The 18,184-nt window shown below is 43.6% G+C and overlaps 1 protein-coding gene across 1 annotated transcript in view; it reads left to right on the forward strand.

Moving 5' to 3' along the window:
* Positions 1–673: 673 nt before the first annotated feature.
* The window catches only part of LOC149456829 (cytochrome P450 4B1-like), a 38,056-nt gene continuing 20,545 nt past the window's right edge, over positions 674–18,184 (forward strand). Inside the window, exons 1-5 of the mRNA XM_089684359.1 lie at positions 674–921; positions 4,095–4,239; positions 11,790–11,834; positions 14,544–14,671; positions 17,375–17,499. Of these exons, the coding sequence (XP_089540485.1) occupies positions 727–921; positions 4,095–4,239; positions 11,790–11,834; positions 14,544–14,671; positions 17,375–17,499 (638 nt within the window). The 5' untranslated portion in view covers positions 674–726. The remainder of the gene's footprint in view (positions 922–4,094; positions 4,240–11,789; positions 11,835–14,543; positions 14,672–17,374; positions 17,500–18,184) is intronic.

Genomic DNA, 18,184 nt, shown 5'->3' on the forward strand with positions numbered 1-18,184 from the left:
ACAGTAAGTTTCAAAACACTTTATAGGTTGTAAAGAACTGAAAATTGTCATTTGTTGTGTTTGCAGCATATTTACTTAAATCAAAAGCTATTTCAATCAAACTTTTAACATTTTAACTTTTAAAACATTTTAACAGGTCACGTTACATTGTAACATAGGACCCCTTATTTGATAGCAGCTTCCCAAGTCTTGCATCCATTGAACTTGTGAGTTTTTGGACAGTTTCTGCTTGAATTTGTCAAAACTCCATATATTCTGTATATTAGAATAGTCCATATGTATCAGTCCATGTAGGCACCAGTATGGAGATTAGAAACAACAGTGCTGGAAACATGTTTCAGAAAATATATAATGCTCTGGGGGTTTAAGTAATTTTATGGCCAGAAATGAAGATTTTTACATGTGTGCAAAAAAATTAAAACACTTCTTGCTCTAATGCAGAACTAGTTAAATAACACTTATTGTACAAGTCAACGCCCGACTAATCCTCCTTTTGTAAAGCTTTGCTGTGATTAGTAATGGCTCAGTTTTCTTCTCTTTATTTGCCCTGCAGCTTTTCCTCTGTCAGAGAGCAAAGCACATTCTCTTTTCCAGCCCCTTTCATTGACAGCCAACCTTCTGCTCAGGATGATAGGCTGAGGCTAGGCTACCATTGCCAGCCACTGTGTCGCACATTACACATGCCCAGTGGGGCGGTATGATCAGTCTGTGTTTACTATCCCCACCATGGCTTTGTCTCCTCTGCTTTCCTCTGTCTTGTCACTGAGTGTCACAAATCTGTGTCAATGGGCAGCTTCACTGTTTGGATTGTATGTACTTTATAAAATCACTAGGTTCTATATGAGATGGAGGGAGCTGGTCACTGCATTCCAACCTTTCCCGGGTCCTCCGTGTCACTGGCTGTATGGAAACGCACACGAGGTAAGGTGCACCTTGATCCCTTTCAGATTTGATATCTGTATTATTGATTTATGAGTTGCACAGCATTTGGATCCTAATTGCCCCGTGCCTCCTCTAAACCCAACTGTCCTTCTTTTAGGTCTCATTCATAGTCTTTTAATTTTAATCAATGTAGAATTGGACTACCAAAAGTCTTTTTTATTTAGTGATGGGCTGAACACCCCCCTGTTCGGTTCGTGGTCAAACATTAGAACCTAACAAAAGTTTGACAGAGAACTTCGAACAGGGACAATTTACTAAGCGGTATCAGAGTATGAGGTAAGATTCTGCACAGCTACTAAAACCCAACTAAACCCCTGTTTTTAACGCATACTGTTAGACAGGTCAATTTGGTCGTTGGCAAGCTGGCTGGCAAGTTGATTTTTGAACCATTTTTCCTTTATTACTGACATGCGTTGCCCGGTTCACGTAGTCCTTGCTTCATAAGCCAGTTATAGACCGGGGCAGGTGCCATGTTTTATTACACTGTTGTTTTTAAGGTGAGTGAGTGCTCTGGGCGCCCTGGCTGCCATTGTGCTACATGCTGGATGTTCTTTGCACTCCTGTACCTTTAAGAGGGGTGGGCTCCCTGACGTGCACCTGCCCTTGGTCTATCCTTTAAATGCATGTGCCTCTGCTATGGGGACTTTCAAATTTGTAGAGTTAGGATCACAGAATATCAGGGTGCCGTGATGTGGCTCTGTGGCTTACGTATGTATTTGCAAATGTGTGCTTAACTAAACCCCTGTTTTTAACGCATACTGTTAGACAGGTCAGTTTGGTTGTTGGCAAGCTGGCTGGCGAGTTGATTTTTGAACCATTTTTCCTTTATTACTGACATGTGTTGCCCGGTTCACATAGTCCTTGCTTCATAAGCCAGTTATAGACCGGGGCAGGTGCCATGTTTTATTACGCTACTAAAATACCACATGAGCTATATTATTATAAGTCATGCTGTATTTTAGTAGTGAAAACATTCTTTAATGTTTCAGCTGTCTGCGGGGCTCCCCACTGACAGCTGAATGTAAAAAGAATTGCCGGCAATTAAAAATGAAAAAAAAGACGACGTTGGGTCCTCCTCCCATCCATACCGAGCACTTCGGGTCTGGTATGGAGTTTGAGGGGAACCCCCGTACCAACATTTTTTTAAAAATGGTATGGGGGGGGCCCAAAATCCAAATCAGGTGCTTATCCAAGCATGCAGCCTGGCAGGTTATGAAAGGGGGGGGGACAAGCAAGCACACCCCCACCCCCCCCGAACCATATCATGCCTTCAAAGCACCTTGTCCTTGTTGACGGGGACAAGGGACTCTTTTCCACAACAGTAGGCTGTTGGTTTTGGGGGTCTGTAGGCAGAGGGCTTATCGCAATCTGGAAGCCCCCTTTAACAAGGGGGCCCCGAGATTCCGGCCCCTCCCCCATGTGAATCAGTATGGGGTACATGGTACTGTTACTCATTCACAAAAAAAAAGGTAGTGTAAAAAATTATAGAAGACAGTCTTTGACAAGTCCTATATTGAAAATAAAAGTTTAAAAAATGTCCTCCCAAAGTAGATCCAACATCAATCACAATGTCCGCTACCACCGCCAATCGGGAAAAAAACCCTCTCTGCTCTGGTTCCCGCCATCTGACAGCTGCGCCGGCCTGACAGTTCTTCAGTATTGTGATGACATCACAAGGGGGTGGGTACACCCGTTTAATGTCACTGGTTGGCCCCGCCCCTTGTGATATCATCATGCACTGTGATTGGCCAAAGCATTGTACTAACCTATGGTCAGGTGCATTGCTTTGGCCAATCACAATGCACTGTCAGGTTGCAGTGCATTGTGGGGTGCAGTGGGCGAACAGGCTACAGCACTCCCTTACTATTCGTGTATTCGCTGAACTTGTGTTCAACATAAGGCCCAATTCTATTTATATTGTACTAAACATTTTATCCATCCTCTAAATCAGGGTTTAACAATGAATATAGGAGCCAGCTAAAAAATTAAGAGCCAAACCTCAGTACCCTATATTTTCTATAGGCAACACTTTATAATCCCCCTATAGGTCATCATTTTGGTGTTAATGGAGATCTGGTGTTAGAATTATTGCTCTAATTCCGGCGTGCGTGGCGATATGTGACATGTGAATCGCAATCAACGTTTTCATGCGTGGGCGCCCTAACGCGTGCGTGTGTTTATGTATGTGGGGGTGGGGGTATTTTATGTGCTTCGACGTAACTTAATTTTTTACACTATAAAATTAATGACCCCCAAAGAAGTCGCATGATCATGACGACACACGTTGGGCAGAGCCAGGTGACGAATACCGAGACCAGAAGCAATGCAGGAGCCCCGTTGTCTGTCATTTTTGGCTGTAGTTTATTTATTCAACGTAAGGGCAATACTTTTAATAAAAGTCTGTTTTAATAATGTCAGTTTGCCACAGCCAATCCCCGGAGAACCGAGACTCTCATGTATATCGCTGGATCAAGAGGGGGCTCAGATAAGTGTTTGGGAGGGCTGCTAAACACAGAAGATTTTTTTTACCTTCATGCATAGAATGCAAGAAGGTAAAAAAAACTTGGGCCTTTAGAACCACTCTAAAAGCCTCCTGAAGTCACTCTACCAATCATTAGAGCTCCCTCTAGCTGCAGCCTAGTAATAGACTTACTGGAAGGTTTATTCATTTACTTGCTACATCAGAACCATTCAGAGAATATCATGTATTTTTTTTCCCAATGAGTACAAGGTGTCCTCTGATTGGACAAGGCAGAGATTGTGATGTCGTTCACCTTTTACAGAACAACCTGTATTAAATACAAGACATTTTCTGAATGGCAGAGTTACCAAGCAAGCACCCCCCCCTGTGTTCAGTGTATAGATGGTAAGTCACTCAAGCATCACATCACTATGTAAGCAGAAAGAAAAACACACCAACCACACACCCATCTTACATAAGCTTTCAGCATCTTCTTACAACGGCTGACTCTAAAACTGGCCACCCTATCCCCCTGAGTGCCACCCTTGCCGCTAAATTCATCCTAAGGACAAGAGTTTCTTGGTTGAAAAAAAACATGCAAGCCCTTGGAAATCAGGGACATAAGCCATCTAAAAGGTTATGACTGTCTATTACAAGTACTGTTAGTAAATTTGGTCTGTTTCAATTGCAGTTCCTTAAAATCGGAAAGGACTTGGACTATGCTCTACATTGGGCTCAGACATACACGTATGGATTTCCATTGTGGCTCGGCAATTTCTACGCATGGCTGGTAGTCACCCATCCTGATTATGCTAAGGCTATTCTGGCCAGGCAGGGTAAGAAATCAAAGTCCGTGTTTTGTATCAGTGTTGAATCTTTATTTAGGCAACCTTGTCCTTTGTTTAAAAGGAAAATTGATATAAAAAAAGTTTCCCTGCAAATAAATTCTAAGTACTATGCTGTCGATCTTTACTGTCTTTAAGTGCTGCACTGGCTTCAGCATCAAACTTGCTTCCGGGTGTATTGGATGCCTGGTCCTCCTAAGAATTCTGTGCTAGCTATCCATTTATATATGTTCTCCTACCAGGGGCGGACTGACAACTCATGGGGCCCCCGGGCAATAGGGGATTATGGGGCCCCTGTGTCCTTGCCCAAACTCAAAAAAACCTATGATAAAGGTACCAGGGGCATCTCATGGGGCCCCCTACTGACCCCAGGCCCTCGGGCAGTGCCCGAGTTTCCAAATGGTCAGTCCGCCCCTGGCTAATACTATGAAGGCTCTGGAAATTTAGAGTTAGGACCGCAGTATATATAGAGGTCCCTTGGCTTGGGCATTGCAGCTTACACATATTTGCAAATGTGTGCAAACAAAACCCTCTGCTTTTAACACAAATGGTTAGACGGACAATTCAGTTGTTTTGCAGACTGGCTGTTAAGTGTGCTGGGAAATCGTTTGTTTGTGAGAGGCAAATACTAACCACATTCTTTGTAGAGAAGCCTATTTTTAAATACTTTGTTTACCAGTGTAACACCCTGCTATAATGCAAGTTGCAGGATGTTAAGAGAAACACAAGATGGCAGTGTCCTGTAATTCTGTACCGCTCAAACTCTGTAGAAAAGCTTCATGGACTTTGTATGCTGAATTGCAGGACTTTTTTGGGGAGCAGTGTATCAGAGGTCTGCATTACCAAGAGGAATTGGCATGTGGGAAGGGCATTTATATACAGAAGCCTCGGAGACTGAACAGGAAAGGGAAGCAGGCGTGAGGAGAGGGCTGTGCAGAATGCCAGAGTACCGGACCAGCCGCAGAGTTAGAGAGGAGAAAAGCAAGGAGGAAACGCTGACCACTTGCATTGTCAACCTGTTCAGGGAGACATTCTGCCAGCAGGCAATCCACAGCGCTGTGTCCAGACTGAGCATTGTAAGTGGGACCGGAGAACTATTGGGGGCCCTCATCTACAGAGAGTGAGAGACCCCTGGGACCTGAGTGATGCCACAGATCAGGTGAGAGAGTCTCATACACCAGCCAAACAAGTGAACACTGACATTTCTTTCAAATCCATTAATTTTCCTGCACACAGTTGTGGACATTGAATTTAGTTAACACATGTTGCGGCCTAGGTACCCCGGCCTATTACTGAACACATTCTCAGCATAATTCAATCATCAGAGCTGACTGCGGTGCACGTCCTCTGCTGGCCAAACCACATCATTATTCGTTTCGCCATCGGCCTACCGTCTAAAAGGAACATTTGTCATCTTTGCCGTTGGCTACTGCAGTCCATGGAGGAGTTGCCTCTTTCCAGCAAGTGTTCTGACAACTTGTGATACCTTTTTACCTAAACTTTGCATCCTGCTTAGTACATTTAAGGGACACCGCCCCAGTCAAGTGCCTTTTAAAGGAATAGTACTTGAATATTTCTTGTATTGTATCTTTCCACACAAAAGTGGAAGCTCTTCCAAGGACCCAGAGGACTGCAGACCATTCACAAAGTACCACGCACTTCACACATGTGCAGTAGGAAACCAGCAGAGAAGCCGCAAGGCTTTACTGGTGGTTTCCCTTAGTCAAGATAGTGGCGTCAGCACCCAACAGCCAATTGAAGAATCGGCTTGGAGTAAGGAAACTGCTGGATGCCTAGACAGGTAAATGCCCTACTATTAAAAGTCAGCAGCTACAGTATTTGTATTTTTTTGGGGGGGTGGCAGGGCTGGAACTCTGCTTTAATCCTTTGAGAAACTGCCACCTTTTTTTCTTCAACCTAAGAGGTCTGAATCTCTGTTGTGCGCCAATTGGGCCCCAACAAGTGTGCAGGAGATTCTTCATTTAAGGGACATGACTACCCTAATTAAAGAGCTCTTTTCCTATATTAGATTTAAACCTTGCCATCAGATCCTGATGGCCTGAAGTGAGCTAGCTTTACCTTTTAATAGCTTCCCTTGCTCACTGGGGACCAAAAACACCTCAAACTTGAGGCTTTGGGTTAAATTCCATGTAGCAGGACTTTCAACACTGATTGAGATTTTGATGTATATGTTGTTCCTTCTTTTACAGCTGCTAAGAGTGATAACTGCTACTACGGGCATACACATTGCTTTACACTGTTCTACTGTGCTCACGGTTAACTTCAATATAAACAAAGTATCAGTTCAGTGTAATCTGTACGAGTCTATTTTCTGGTGACAATTTCCTCTAGTTAGAGGGGTATTGTGATGTCAGCAGGGGTTGGGCTTTTAGAGTGGGATACAAAGACAGGGAGACCAAAAATACTTGCTTGGCTGGCCAGTACTGCAGCTGGAGAGAAAGTCAAGTGAAACTTCTCTATGGTTTCCTTGGCCCCCTAGGTAGAATTTCAGTTGGCTACGCTTGGCAAATCCGAAGAGGGTAGTGCTACACAAGCAACAACTGATCTAAGGAAAGCTGTCTGTAGAGATCTTTTAGGCTCCATTCATACCTGAACAATTTGATGCACAATTTAAAGCTTCACCAGAAGTGCTAGGATTTCCATGATATTGAGTGATGCCCATTCACACCTGAGCATAGTATCACTTGAAGCTCATTGCTTGAAAAGTAGTGCAGTAAGGCACTCTGGCAGCTCTCCGTTGCTGTGCAAACGGTGTAAGGTCAGGTTCAGAGACCAATTGCTACAGCAGTTGTAAGGCTTACCTGAAACCAGCAGGATTGGTACACCAGTGGATCACCCTGGGAATGATACAGGCTCACCTGAGGTGCGGGGTCTAAGTATTAACCGATTTTCCCCAGAGCTCCTAATGGTGGAGATGGAATTGGCTGCGTGTTAATACCAGGTCGCAGATCTCAGGCTCACCCCACCAGGGAATGAACCAGCTGGAAACCGATAGCGGATAAAACAGTTTAGGGATCAGACAGTAGCGGAGTCAGTCACAAGCCAAGGGTCGGTCACAAGTGGTAGCAGATGAGGATGAGACGAAATCGTAGTCAGTAACAAAGCCAAAGGTTGGTAGCGAAGATGTATACGGCAGCAGGACAGAGAAGCGGGATATTGACTGGAAGGCACAATAATCTGGCAAGGAAGAAGTGCAAGGACATGGCCTTTATAGGAAGTTCATGGGAGGAGCAAGGAGTTCAAGGTTCAAGACAAGCAGGGCCAAGGCAGGATCATCCAAAGAATTGTCAAGGGAGCTGTCCAGCATTCCAGGTGGCTCAGTGAGAAGAAACATTGCCTCCCACCACAGAAGGCCCAGATTCAAGTCTGGGCCCTGACACTAAGCCTCAATAGGATCAGCTTTTTCAAGCATTTTCTTGCCTAGTAACTTACTTTTCCCTGGCTATAAAAAAAATGAATGACACCCATTTCAAGTGTGAAAAAGAAAGGTAGGGGGAGAGAAAAAAAAAGAAAAACATAATAATATGAGGGGTAGGAGCATCTCTCATCAGAACAGAAGTGAGGAGGGAGTTAAGGTAGTGAGTAAAGAAACCTTATGGGTCTGGTCAGCCCTAACCCCTGCCCCCCACCCCTTCCAATCTGCGCAATTCCAAGAGGTAGAGTTTTGCAGTATAAGTGGATTTACTTGGTTGTGGACAGGGGCATATGTATCATAAGTAAAAAGTAGAGGGTAATGTATTGCTCGAGCCACTAAAAATTGTCAAAGTCTGTAAATTTGTTAATGATTAATAGATTATGTTGTTAGTCGACTATTGCACGGTAAGTGTCAGTAGATTTGAAATTAACCCAGCAAAGCCAAGTACTTATAAATTTAGATGGAGATTCCTTAGCTGTGTATACCACATTTTTTGATCTTTCAGGACTGACACTATTTGTTACTTCATCATCACCACTACAATATCTCCTATGGTTGATGAATATTTTCAAGTGGTGAGATAACATTTATTTCACTGTTCATGCCATCACTGGAAGTCAGTAGAATACCAAAACCAGGAGGATGTAATATCCTAATTATACTCAGTGAGAACTTTTGAATTTTTCATAGCAGCTATTCATTGTCATTATCCTCACAGTAGGAATAATAATAGTGTCAGGGCTCCCAGGTATGACCAGAGATGTGTGACTGACGCAGGGAAACGCAGACTTCAGATATGGGATAAACAATATAATTTATTAACACTAACCATACAAACATAAACGCAGTGCAATACTAAACATAATACAGTGCAAACAAACCAAACCAAACCACCCACAGATAACAGTACATACAAGCAAGCGTCGTCAGGCAGGCCGGGTCAATATTAATTGGGCAGGTAGGTACAGGGGGAGCAAGCAGAGAATGGTCGGGGTCACAGGCCAGGTTCAGCAGGTAGCAAGCAGCGTAGTACAGAGGGTCAGGCAGAGGGATGGTCAGGGTCACAAGCCAGAGATCAAAACAGGTAACAAGCAGCGTAGTACAGAGGGTCAGGCAGAGGGACAGAAACAGGATGCAGGACAGATACAGGGCCCAGGACAAACACAACACCAAGGCAGAGTCTGTGGGTCTGGCCATCCCTTAAATACCCCAGCATCATCAGTTCCAGGTGTTAGCTGGCTGAAAGGTTGAGTCTCTGATTGCTGGGAGCACCCGCTGGCCAGCCCTGGTACTGCAGATCAAAAGGCAGGTGAGTCCCACCATTGCTGGCCAGTCCATTCCTAACAAATAGGTTCAATATATCATGGTTTCCAAGCCTATAATTGCTTTATGTAATTCAGCTACGTGTATGATGTGGACTATATATGTCATTGACTGTGTGTTCACCTTGGTAAGAGCCTACCCTCCCAGGATCATTGAGATTATAATAAAGATTCTTCTTTGCATTCACATTGATGTACTTTTTACACTGCTTAGGATTTACTTATTGATGACTTTTTGCAGTCTGCTCTTGTCAACTGCTTTTTTCTTTGTATACCATACAGCCTACCCCTTGCTCCATTTCTGCTAGGATCATCACACAGAAACCCAAACTTTATTATGTTATGGATTCTAACCTGGCTTACAATTTTGTGACAATGTGTAAATTTCCTTATATGAGATGACTACCTCAACTGATGGGACAAAATGTGGGCCACCTACGTGTCTGCTGTGCTCATTGGTGAATACAGTTCTTAATATGGACAGGTTATAAAACTGGGAAAAGGGTCATATGAGAGACTAATTGTAACTGTCCCTTAATAAACCTCAACACTTACAAGAAATGACATGCATTATTCAAGTGCACTACAGCCTAAATAGCATGAAAAGTTAACTAAAGGAAAAACTTTTCTTTTTTTAGTTTTGGATAGAGTGGAGAGATTAGATCCCCTGTCAGGTTTTCATTACCATCTATGTCCTTGTAAAGGGGATTCACCCTCTCCATTTGTCCTTTTTACTATTATCATTGAAAGTGAAATCACAGATTTTCTGTTGACACTAAAACAGTAATAGGGGGGAAATCTTGCAATGGGGACACTAATCCTGGCGGCAACTCAGGATTCCCTCACTTCCTGTTTTGGCTATGGAACAGGAAGTTAAGGGAAAATTCTCCAATGGAACACAGATGGCAAAAAAAAAAATAAAAAACCTCACATGAGTTATAACCCTCCCTTAGTCTATCCAAAAATAGTTTAAAAAAACTTTTTGCCTTTAGTTCTACTTTAAGATTTGTGTACTGTAGCAATGGTCTATTTCTTTACACTCTATATGTGTTTTGGTGTTCCAATAAAGATAAATGGCATATCACCGCAATGCAACATAGTAGAACCTAGTAGTAGTGCCTTTACATGGCAATGAGTGCTGCTGTGGAAGTGAATGTGTGAATACACACTAAGGCCCCATTCACACTTGAAATGGGTGTCATTAATTTTTTTATAGCCAGGGAAAAGTAAGTTACTAGGCAAGAAAATGCTTGAAAAAGGTGCTCTTATTGCGGCTTAGTTTGCACAGCAACGGAGAGCTGCCAGAGTGCCTTACTGCACTGCTTTTCAAGCAATGAGCTTCAAGTGATACTATGCTCAGGTGTGAATGGGCATCACTCAATATCATGGAAATCCTAGCACTTCTGGTGAAGCTTCAAATTGCACATCAAATTGTTCAGGTATGAATGGAGCCTCAAAGATCTCTACAGACAGCTTTCCTTAAATCAGTTGTTGCTCGTGTAGCACTACCCTCTTAGGATTTGCCAAGCGTAGCCAACTGAAATTCTACCTAGGGGGCCAAGGAAGCCATAGAGAAGCCAAGTTTCACTTGACTTTCTCTCCAGCTGCAGTGCTGGCCATCCAAGCGAGTATTTTGGTCTCCCTGTCTTTGCACCCCACCCTTGCTGACAAACTAGTTAGACCATGTGTTCACCTTGGCAAGAGCCTATCCTTCTCCAGATCTTTGAGATTATAATAAAGATACTTCTTTGCATTCATATTGATGTACTTTTTACTCTGTTTAGGATTTATTTAATACCGACTTTTTTGCAGTCTGTCCTTGTCAACTGCTTTTTTCTTTGTATGCCATTATGTTCGGTTAATAATCCACACCTATATTAATGGTGAGTCAGAGAAACTAATATAGGTAAATATACCTTTTGATGTGGGACTTACCTTTTGAGAATGTAGGCTGTATGGGTCTAGGTGGTAGGCACCTCTTAGGGAAGGCGTGGCACTCACAGTGGTTGAAATTGCAGAAATTGTATTATCAAAAACATTCCTACATATCCTAGATTGTAAGCTCAAAGGAGCAGGGCCCTCTGCTTCCTCTTGTACCAAATTGTATTGTAACTGTAATGTCTACCTTCATTTTGTAAAGTGCTGCGCAAACTGTTGGCATTATATAAAACCTGTGTAATAATAATATAATAACATACAGTAACAGAGTCTATGCAGCAGATTAGAGCTTGCAGCAACACTCACAAGAGGTTATGTGGTACCTGCAGAGAGCAATGCACAGAGACCGCCAGCACCTGGCACAGAGGTCATGGCTGGAAGGCAAATACAGCAGAACTAGTATTGGAAAGGTTCCCCTATAGAAGCTCTGACGACAGTCTCTATACTGTCCCTCTTCCTCTGGAACCTCTCCCTGTCAAGCAGGTTCCTGAGCTAACCACATGCAAAATGCACACCAACTGCAGTGGAAAAAAAGCCCTCACTAAAGATGGCTGCAAGGGTCATCCTGGGTGGCAGCATCCAATTAGACAGCAGCCCACCCGATGACACATACAGAGGTCTAAGAGAAAAGGCCATTCCTCCTGTCCTCCACTGTCATTACAGGGTGACTGCCACAGCGCCACCTGTGTAGGGAGGTCAATCTACACCTGCCTACAAGGGTACAAGAGGGTATCAAAGATATTGTGCCTAAAGGCTCCAATGGTGGAAATCTGTCCCTATCAGTATTAAAATTGTATAAAATGCAATGCTAAACTTCTCATTCTGTCATTTTTTGCATTTTTCAGATCCTAAAGATGATGCAGCCTATAGGTTTATTGTCCCATGGATTGGTATGTACGTTACAGTTTATCTAAACCTAAAACTTTTTATATTGGTTTTTGGATAAAGTGGGGAGGGATCTGAACATGTCTTTTTTATTGCTGTTGTGACCACTGTTAAGCTTCTCATAGGCCATAGGCTGATTGAAATTTGTCTGGTTCAGCAGGGACCAGCTGAATTTTGATCCACGTATGTGCACTGCAGTTATACAGAAGTCTGTAGGAAAGTTCAGTCTCTGTTCTCGCTGTAGATGGCTCTTGGCTGGAACAGCACTGCTTCTGGAGAGGAAATCAAGAGAAACTTGACTTCTCTATGGTTTCCTTGGGCCCCTAGGCAGCGTTTCAGTTGGCTACGCTGCATCCAAATGACCCTGATGGCCATCTTGGGTCAGCAGACCCTGGTAAAGTGCCTGCCGCCAGGCTTTGGTGTGCATTTTTTTTTGCAAGTGAATAGTGTAGGAACTTTTCACCCGTCTGTCAGGGAGAGTGAATAGCAGCGGGGAAAGGTTCAGGACGAGTAGTAAAAAGCTAGGGACACACCATTCTGAATCGGAATTCTCCCCATTGAGTTCAGACTGGCCAGGCTGCACTCGGCCCTCAGAGACAGACGCTGTCGGTGCATCAGAATCTGCTCCAATCTGCAAATTTGCATAGAACTGTGAATGTTCCCTGCTGGAGGCCTTCCCTCTGGGCTGTTTGTATCTTTGGGCCATTCCTTCAATACAAATTTGGTTATTTGCATCATGCTGCACCTAACTACAAGCTGATCTACTGATTGACATTTGTTCAACTGCCCTGCAGTGCTGAGTGTACTCTGATAGTGGGGAAGTCTCCCCACTGTCAGAATACAATGACTTAGCAATAGGATTCCTCAATCCAGCCTTAATGTGTGGATGGGGGAATTGGGTCAGTTTTTTTTATTCTACCCACTGACTCATCAATAGCCAGCTTTAAAAGATTTCCCCTCTCTGTGTGTCCTGTTATCTTCCCTGTTAGGAAGATTCCCCCTCTACTCCTCATTTGTGATTTTTCCTCACTTTCAGTACTTGTGACCTTTGCCACAACTTGATTTGTCCTAGTCAGCTTGCAATTAAAGTGATTGTAAAGGTTCTGATATGTTTGTTTTAAAATAATAAACATGTTATACTTAGCCGCTCTGTGCAATCTAGAGCAGCCCAGATCCTTCTCGTCTGTGGTCCCCTGCCAACCCTCTTGGATCCTCCTCCCCCCCTTGAGTGCCCCATAGCAAGAATGCTTGCTCCCCAGCCAGCTCTGTGTGTCCTTTGACACACAGAGTATGGCTCAACCCTGCCCTCAACCTCCTCACTGGATGTGATTGACTGCAGTGGGAGCCAATGGCTCCCACTGCTGTCTCCGAGCCGATGAGGAGAGAAAGAGCAGAGAGGGATGCTGCTGTAGTGCACAGAACTGGATCGAGAACGAGGTCATTTATGTATAAGAAGGGACTAGGGGGAGCTGCATACAGAAGGTTTTTTTACCTTAATGCATAGAATGCATTAAGGTAAAAAACCTTCAGCCTTTACAACTACTTTATGTTCATGGTATACAGGCCCAGGGTGGGGAAAATGTAAGTACACAGTATTCTATTAAATAACCACTTCCAGTCCGGCTCATGTATATAAATGGCCGGACAGGGGCAGTGCAGGAGCGGGTTGCCATTCATAAACGGCGCCCAGTATTTTAGCCTGTGCCTGCTCCCTGGGAGCATGCGGCACCACAATCCGGTGCCCTCTGTGTCCGGAGGACACAGCGGAACACCAATCACTGTACGGGACCTCTGTGTGAGGTCCTGATCATGTGATCATTGATTGGCCAATCAGTGATCACATGAATAGTAGTAAGCAAGATGTCACTTCTGACATCATTTATTACTACGTGTGAAATCTGTGAATGATCACAGAGATTACATGGTACAAGGCTATTCACAACAGCCTTGTACCATGTGACAAGCTGGGACCAATCACAGCTCACACAGTATTTCTCAATGGCTGCAAGAATGAGAAATGATTGCTTTTACAGCCTTTATGGGTGTAAAAGCAATCAGTGTAAAAAAAAAAATCTTCATCACCCCCCCACAAGTAGTACAGTGTCACTATGGTGACACTGTACTGCTAGGGTGACAGTATGTTAAAAAAAAAATAATAATATAAAAAAATAAAATAAAAATGTAAAAAAAAGTTTGAAAAATTATCATTTTTGGTTATATAATAATTTGGGTTATTTTTTTACTAAAAAGATAACTGAATAAATTTTGGTCAAGATTTATGAAGAAAGATTATTTATTTGCAAAATTTTTTAAGAAAATGCGTTTTTCCAAAATTTTGGGATTTTTTCATTTATATAGCAAAAAAAAATCCTAGTGGTGAATAATTACCACCAAAATAAAGTTTTATCTCTCTAAAAAAATGCTTTAAAATTCATATGGGTACACTGTTGCATGACCGCGCAATTGCCATTCAAAGTGTGCCAGTGCTAAATGCTGAAAATTGGCCTGGACAGGAAGGGGGTAAAAGTGTCCGGACTGGAAGTGGTTAAGTAAACTGTGGAAAGTCCCTTTGGAGTTCACTGGCAGTCAGGGTAGTTCTCCAGAAAAGTTTATTAAAAAAAGTAAAATGTTACTGACAGATCTACAGGCCAATTTAGTTATTTGACTTGCCTGTCTGGTTTAACAGCTTTCTAAAGTTAATGTTATTGAACCAGGTGAAGGACTATTGGTGTTATCCGGGCCAAAGTGGTTCCAGCATCGCAGGCTTCTGACTCCTGGATTTCACTATGATGTCCTAAAGCCCTACGTTCGATTAATGGCTGACTGCACTAAGATCATGCTGGTAATAGATTTTTTTGTCATTCAATGGTCAGATTAAATCATTGAGGTGTTCAGTTTTTACATACAAGCTACAGTCAGACATTTATAAATGTATTTTTATTCAAAGATAATATGCATTAATATACATGACCTACATGACTTTTCCTGCAGTAGACATAACAGGATTGGTTCATGGGATGTTTTCTGTTCCCTATTTATTTATTGAAGTATATAGTAAGATTACAGTTAGATAACAAAGATGGGTGAGCCATCATGGAAATTACATTGCTGAGTGGAAGTGGGCATCATCCAGATCTATAGCAGCAGAATGAAATTTGTACATGGTCTTAGTTTATAAATACATTAGTAATCAAACCAAAAATTGCTTGTATTTATCAAGTTCTATGTTGGATGTGAAGAGCTAAGACATGCCATGAGGGATAGAAGGAAAGTGGAGGGGATGGGAAGGGGCTGAGGATCTGTGGCTGGGGAGACAGTTTGAGCTGGTAATTTAAAGATTTAATAAGTGGCGATCAAAGTCTAGCCATACGTAATGTTGGATCCATGAAGACCATTCTTTCTCATAGGGGGCATCTTTTCATTAAGTATCATCCAAAAAAAACCCTTGATTTAAAGTTCATTACAACTTTTCATACAATATGCATGCCATTGTACAGTACTGGGAAAAAGCAAGTAAATTGCAGGATTGGGGGTTGAGTGTTGTACAAAATCCTGGTGGAATCACCTGGTGGAACATGAAGGTCTGTAGAAAAGAGTAACAACAGGGACCAGCCAAATTTCAATCCCTGTATGGGCAGGCCAGTTGTATACAAGTAGATCCATACAACCAGCGTTTCTGGTCTTTCCCAAATGATTGTGCTACGGACTATTATTTTACAGTGTTTATATAGCGCCAAAGGGTTTGCTCAGCGCTGTACATTAGAGTGGGGGGACAGTACATAAGACAATACAGTAACAATACAATACACGAGGGGTTTGAGGGCCCTGCTCTCTCGAGTTTACAATCTAGGAGGGAGGGGAAGGTGGTACAGGAGGAAGTGGCTGTGGGGGATGGAGTGGTAGGAGGAGTGGAGGAGAATGGCTGTTAGGTGAGGATGGGGTAGGCTTCCCTGAAGAGATGGGTTTTCAGGGTCCGCCTGAAGGTGAGGAGGGTAGGCGACAGTCTGATGGATTGGGGTAGGGAGTTCCAGAGGATGGGGTAAGTCCTGGAGAAGTCCTGCAGTCGGGCATGGGAGGAGGAGACCAGGGAGCTAGAGAGTAGGAGGTCTTGTGAGGAGTGAAGGGCACAGGTAGGGTGGTATTTGGGTATCAGGTCAGTGAGGTAGTTTGGAGCAGCGTTATGAGTGGCTTTGTATGTCAGAGTTAGTAATTTGAATTTAATGCATTGGGCAATCGGGAGCCAGTGAAGGGATTGGCAGAGGGGGGAGGCAGATGTGGAGAGGTTGGTGAGGTACATGAGTCTAGCCACTGAGTTCAGGATAGACTGGAGTGGGGATAGCATGTGTTTGGGTAGGCCAGTGAGAAGGGAGCTGCAGTAGTCCAGGCGTGAGATGATGAGGGAGTGTACGAGTTGTTTAGTGGTGTCTGGGGTGAGGAACATGTGTATCTTGGAGATGTTGCGGAGGTGGAGCCTGCATGAATTTGCTAGTGATTGGACATGAGGTTGGAAGGAAAGGTTGGAGTCCAGGGTGACACCCAGGACTTTGGCGTGTGGGGTGGGATTGATGGTGGCGTTGTTGGTCGTAATGGAGAGGATGGGGGGGGTGCGGGCTGGGGGGGAAACTAGGAGCTTGGTTTTGGAAAGGTTTAACTTGAGGAAATGGAGCGACATCCAGTCTGATATGTCGTTTAGGAGGTAGGCGATGCAGGCGGACAGTGAGGGGGTGAGGCGAGGGGTGGAGAGGTAAATTTGTGTGTCATCGGCATAGAGGTGATAGTTGAAGCCGTGGGAGTGTATCAGTTTGCCATCTACCTTGAATGTGTGGATGGGGGAATGCAGATTTTTTTCTCTTTCATTGAACCTGCTGGTTGAACAAAAACAATAATTAATGTATGGGCTGTCTTAGTATCAGTGCTGTACCATTAATGGATGGCTTGTCTCACAGTGACATTGACACCAATGATGGGGTATTATTCCTCCCACTGACACCAACAATAGGGGACTATCCCTCCCACTGACACCAATGATGGGGAACTATTCCTGCCACTGACGTCAATGATGAGGCACTATTGCTCCCACTGACGTCAATGACGGCACACTAATCCTCCCACTGACACCAATGATGGGGCACTATTCCTCCCACTGATACCAATAATGGGACACTATTCCTCCCACTGATACCAACAATGGGGCACTATTCCTCACACTGATACCAATGACGGCACACTATTCCTCCCACTGACACCAATGATGGGGCACTATTCCTCACATTGACACCAATGATGGGGCACTATTACGCCCACTGACACCAATGATGGGGCACTATTACTCCCACTGACGTTAATGAAGGTGCACTATTCCTCCCCCTAATGCCAGAGATGCACTGTAACTCCCATTGATGCCAGGACAATTTCTATTTCCATTGGCCAAAGTCTGGCCCCCCTAAAGTCTGAAGGACAAGAAACTTGCCCTTTGTTTAGAAAGTATGAAGACCCCTGATTTAGGAGAACACAACCCTTGTAAAACTGTTTTACCTGGTTTCAGGATAAATGGGAGCAGCTCATCCCAGATAAGAAGCCAGTTGAACTCTTCCATCATGTCAGCCTCATGACTCTGGACACGATCATGAAATGTGCCTTCAGTTATCAGAGCAACTGCCAGACAGACAGGTAGGACCAAATTTTAAAGACTTCAGTCCCTCACCTGTAAGATTTAAATAAATTTGCTGTATAACTTTTCTCAGATAACTTCTAAAGAGTTTAAAGTGGTTGTAAGCCTCAGACATGAAATATGAACAAAGGATATCCCTCTATAATGTGTCGTTGTCTCAGTTAAGAGCACTAAGTGTCATTTATGCCTTCCTCATTCTATCAACATAAGTCACTTCTAGACAAATTTTCTTGAAACCAAGAGAAAATGGTGACAGGGGAGGGAGCTCCAGCAGATTGGCGGCCTTAGCTCTGTTCCTGTAAGCTGTGTGGAGGGGTGTGTGTCCCTTTCCTCCAATCAGTTCTCTGAACTCTGAGGTTTATAATTTCAGCTCTCTGCCCCCCTTGTTTTCTGAAGCTTCAGACAAGCTTTATAAATTATGCACTTTGAACAGATGTAGAGAAGAGAAATTGAAGATAAACAGGTACAACTTATGTAGGAGGATTTGTTTCATCTGTGTATCACCTGAGGTCAGTCACTTCACTAGGCAAATGCAAGGGTTTACAACCATTCTAACGGCCAAAGGATTTCAATCACAGTGGTAAGGAGATGCTGAGAGTGGAGTTTTGTGGTCCTTAGGCGGTAGGTCAAACGCTCTGTTCTACGCCATCTCTTCCTGCCTTGGGTTCCCCTGTATTGGGAGCA

The sequence above is a fragment of the Staurois parvus genome, unplaced genomic scaffold, assembly GCF_062004578.1.
Source record: "Staurois parvus isolate SC_StPar_1 unplaced genomic scaffold, SC_StPar_1.0 ptg000347l, whole genome shotgun sequence".
Lineage (NCBI taxonomy): Eukaryota > Metazoa > Chordata > Amphibia > Anura > Ranidae > Staurois > Staurois parvus.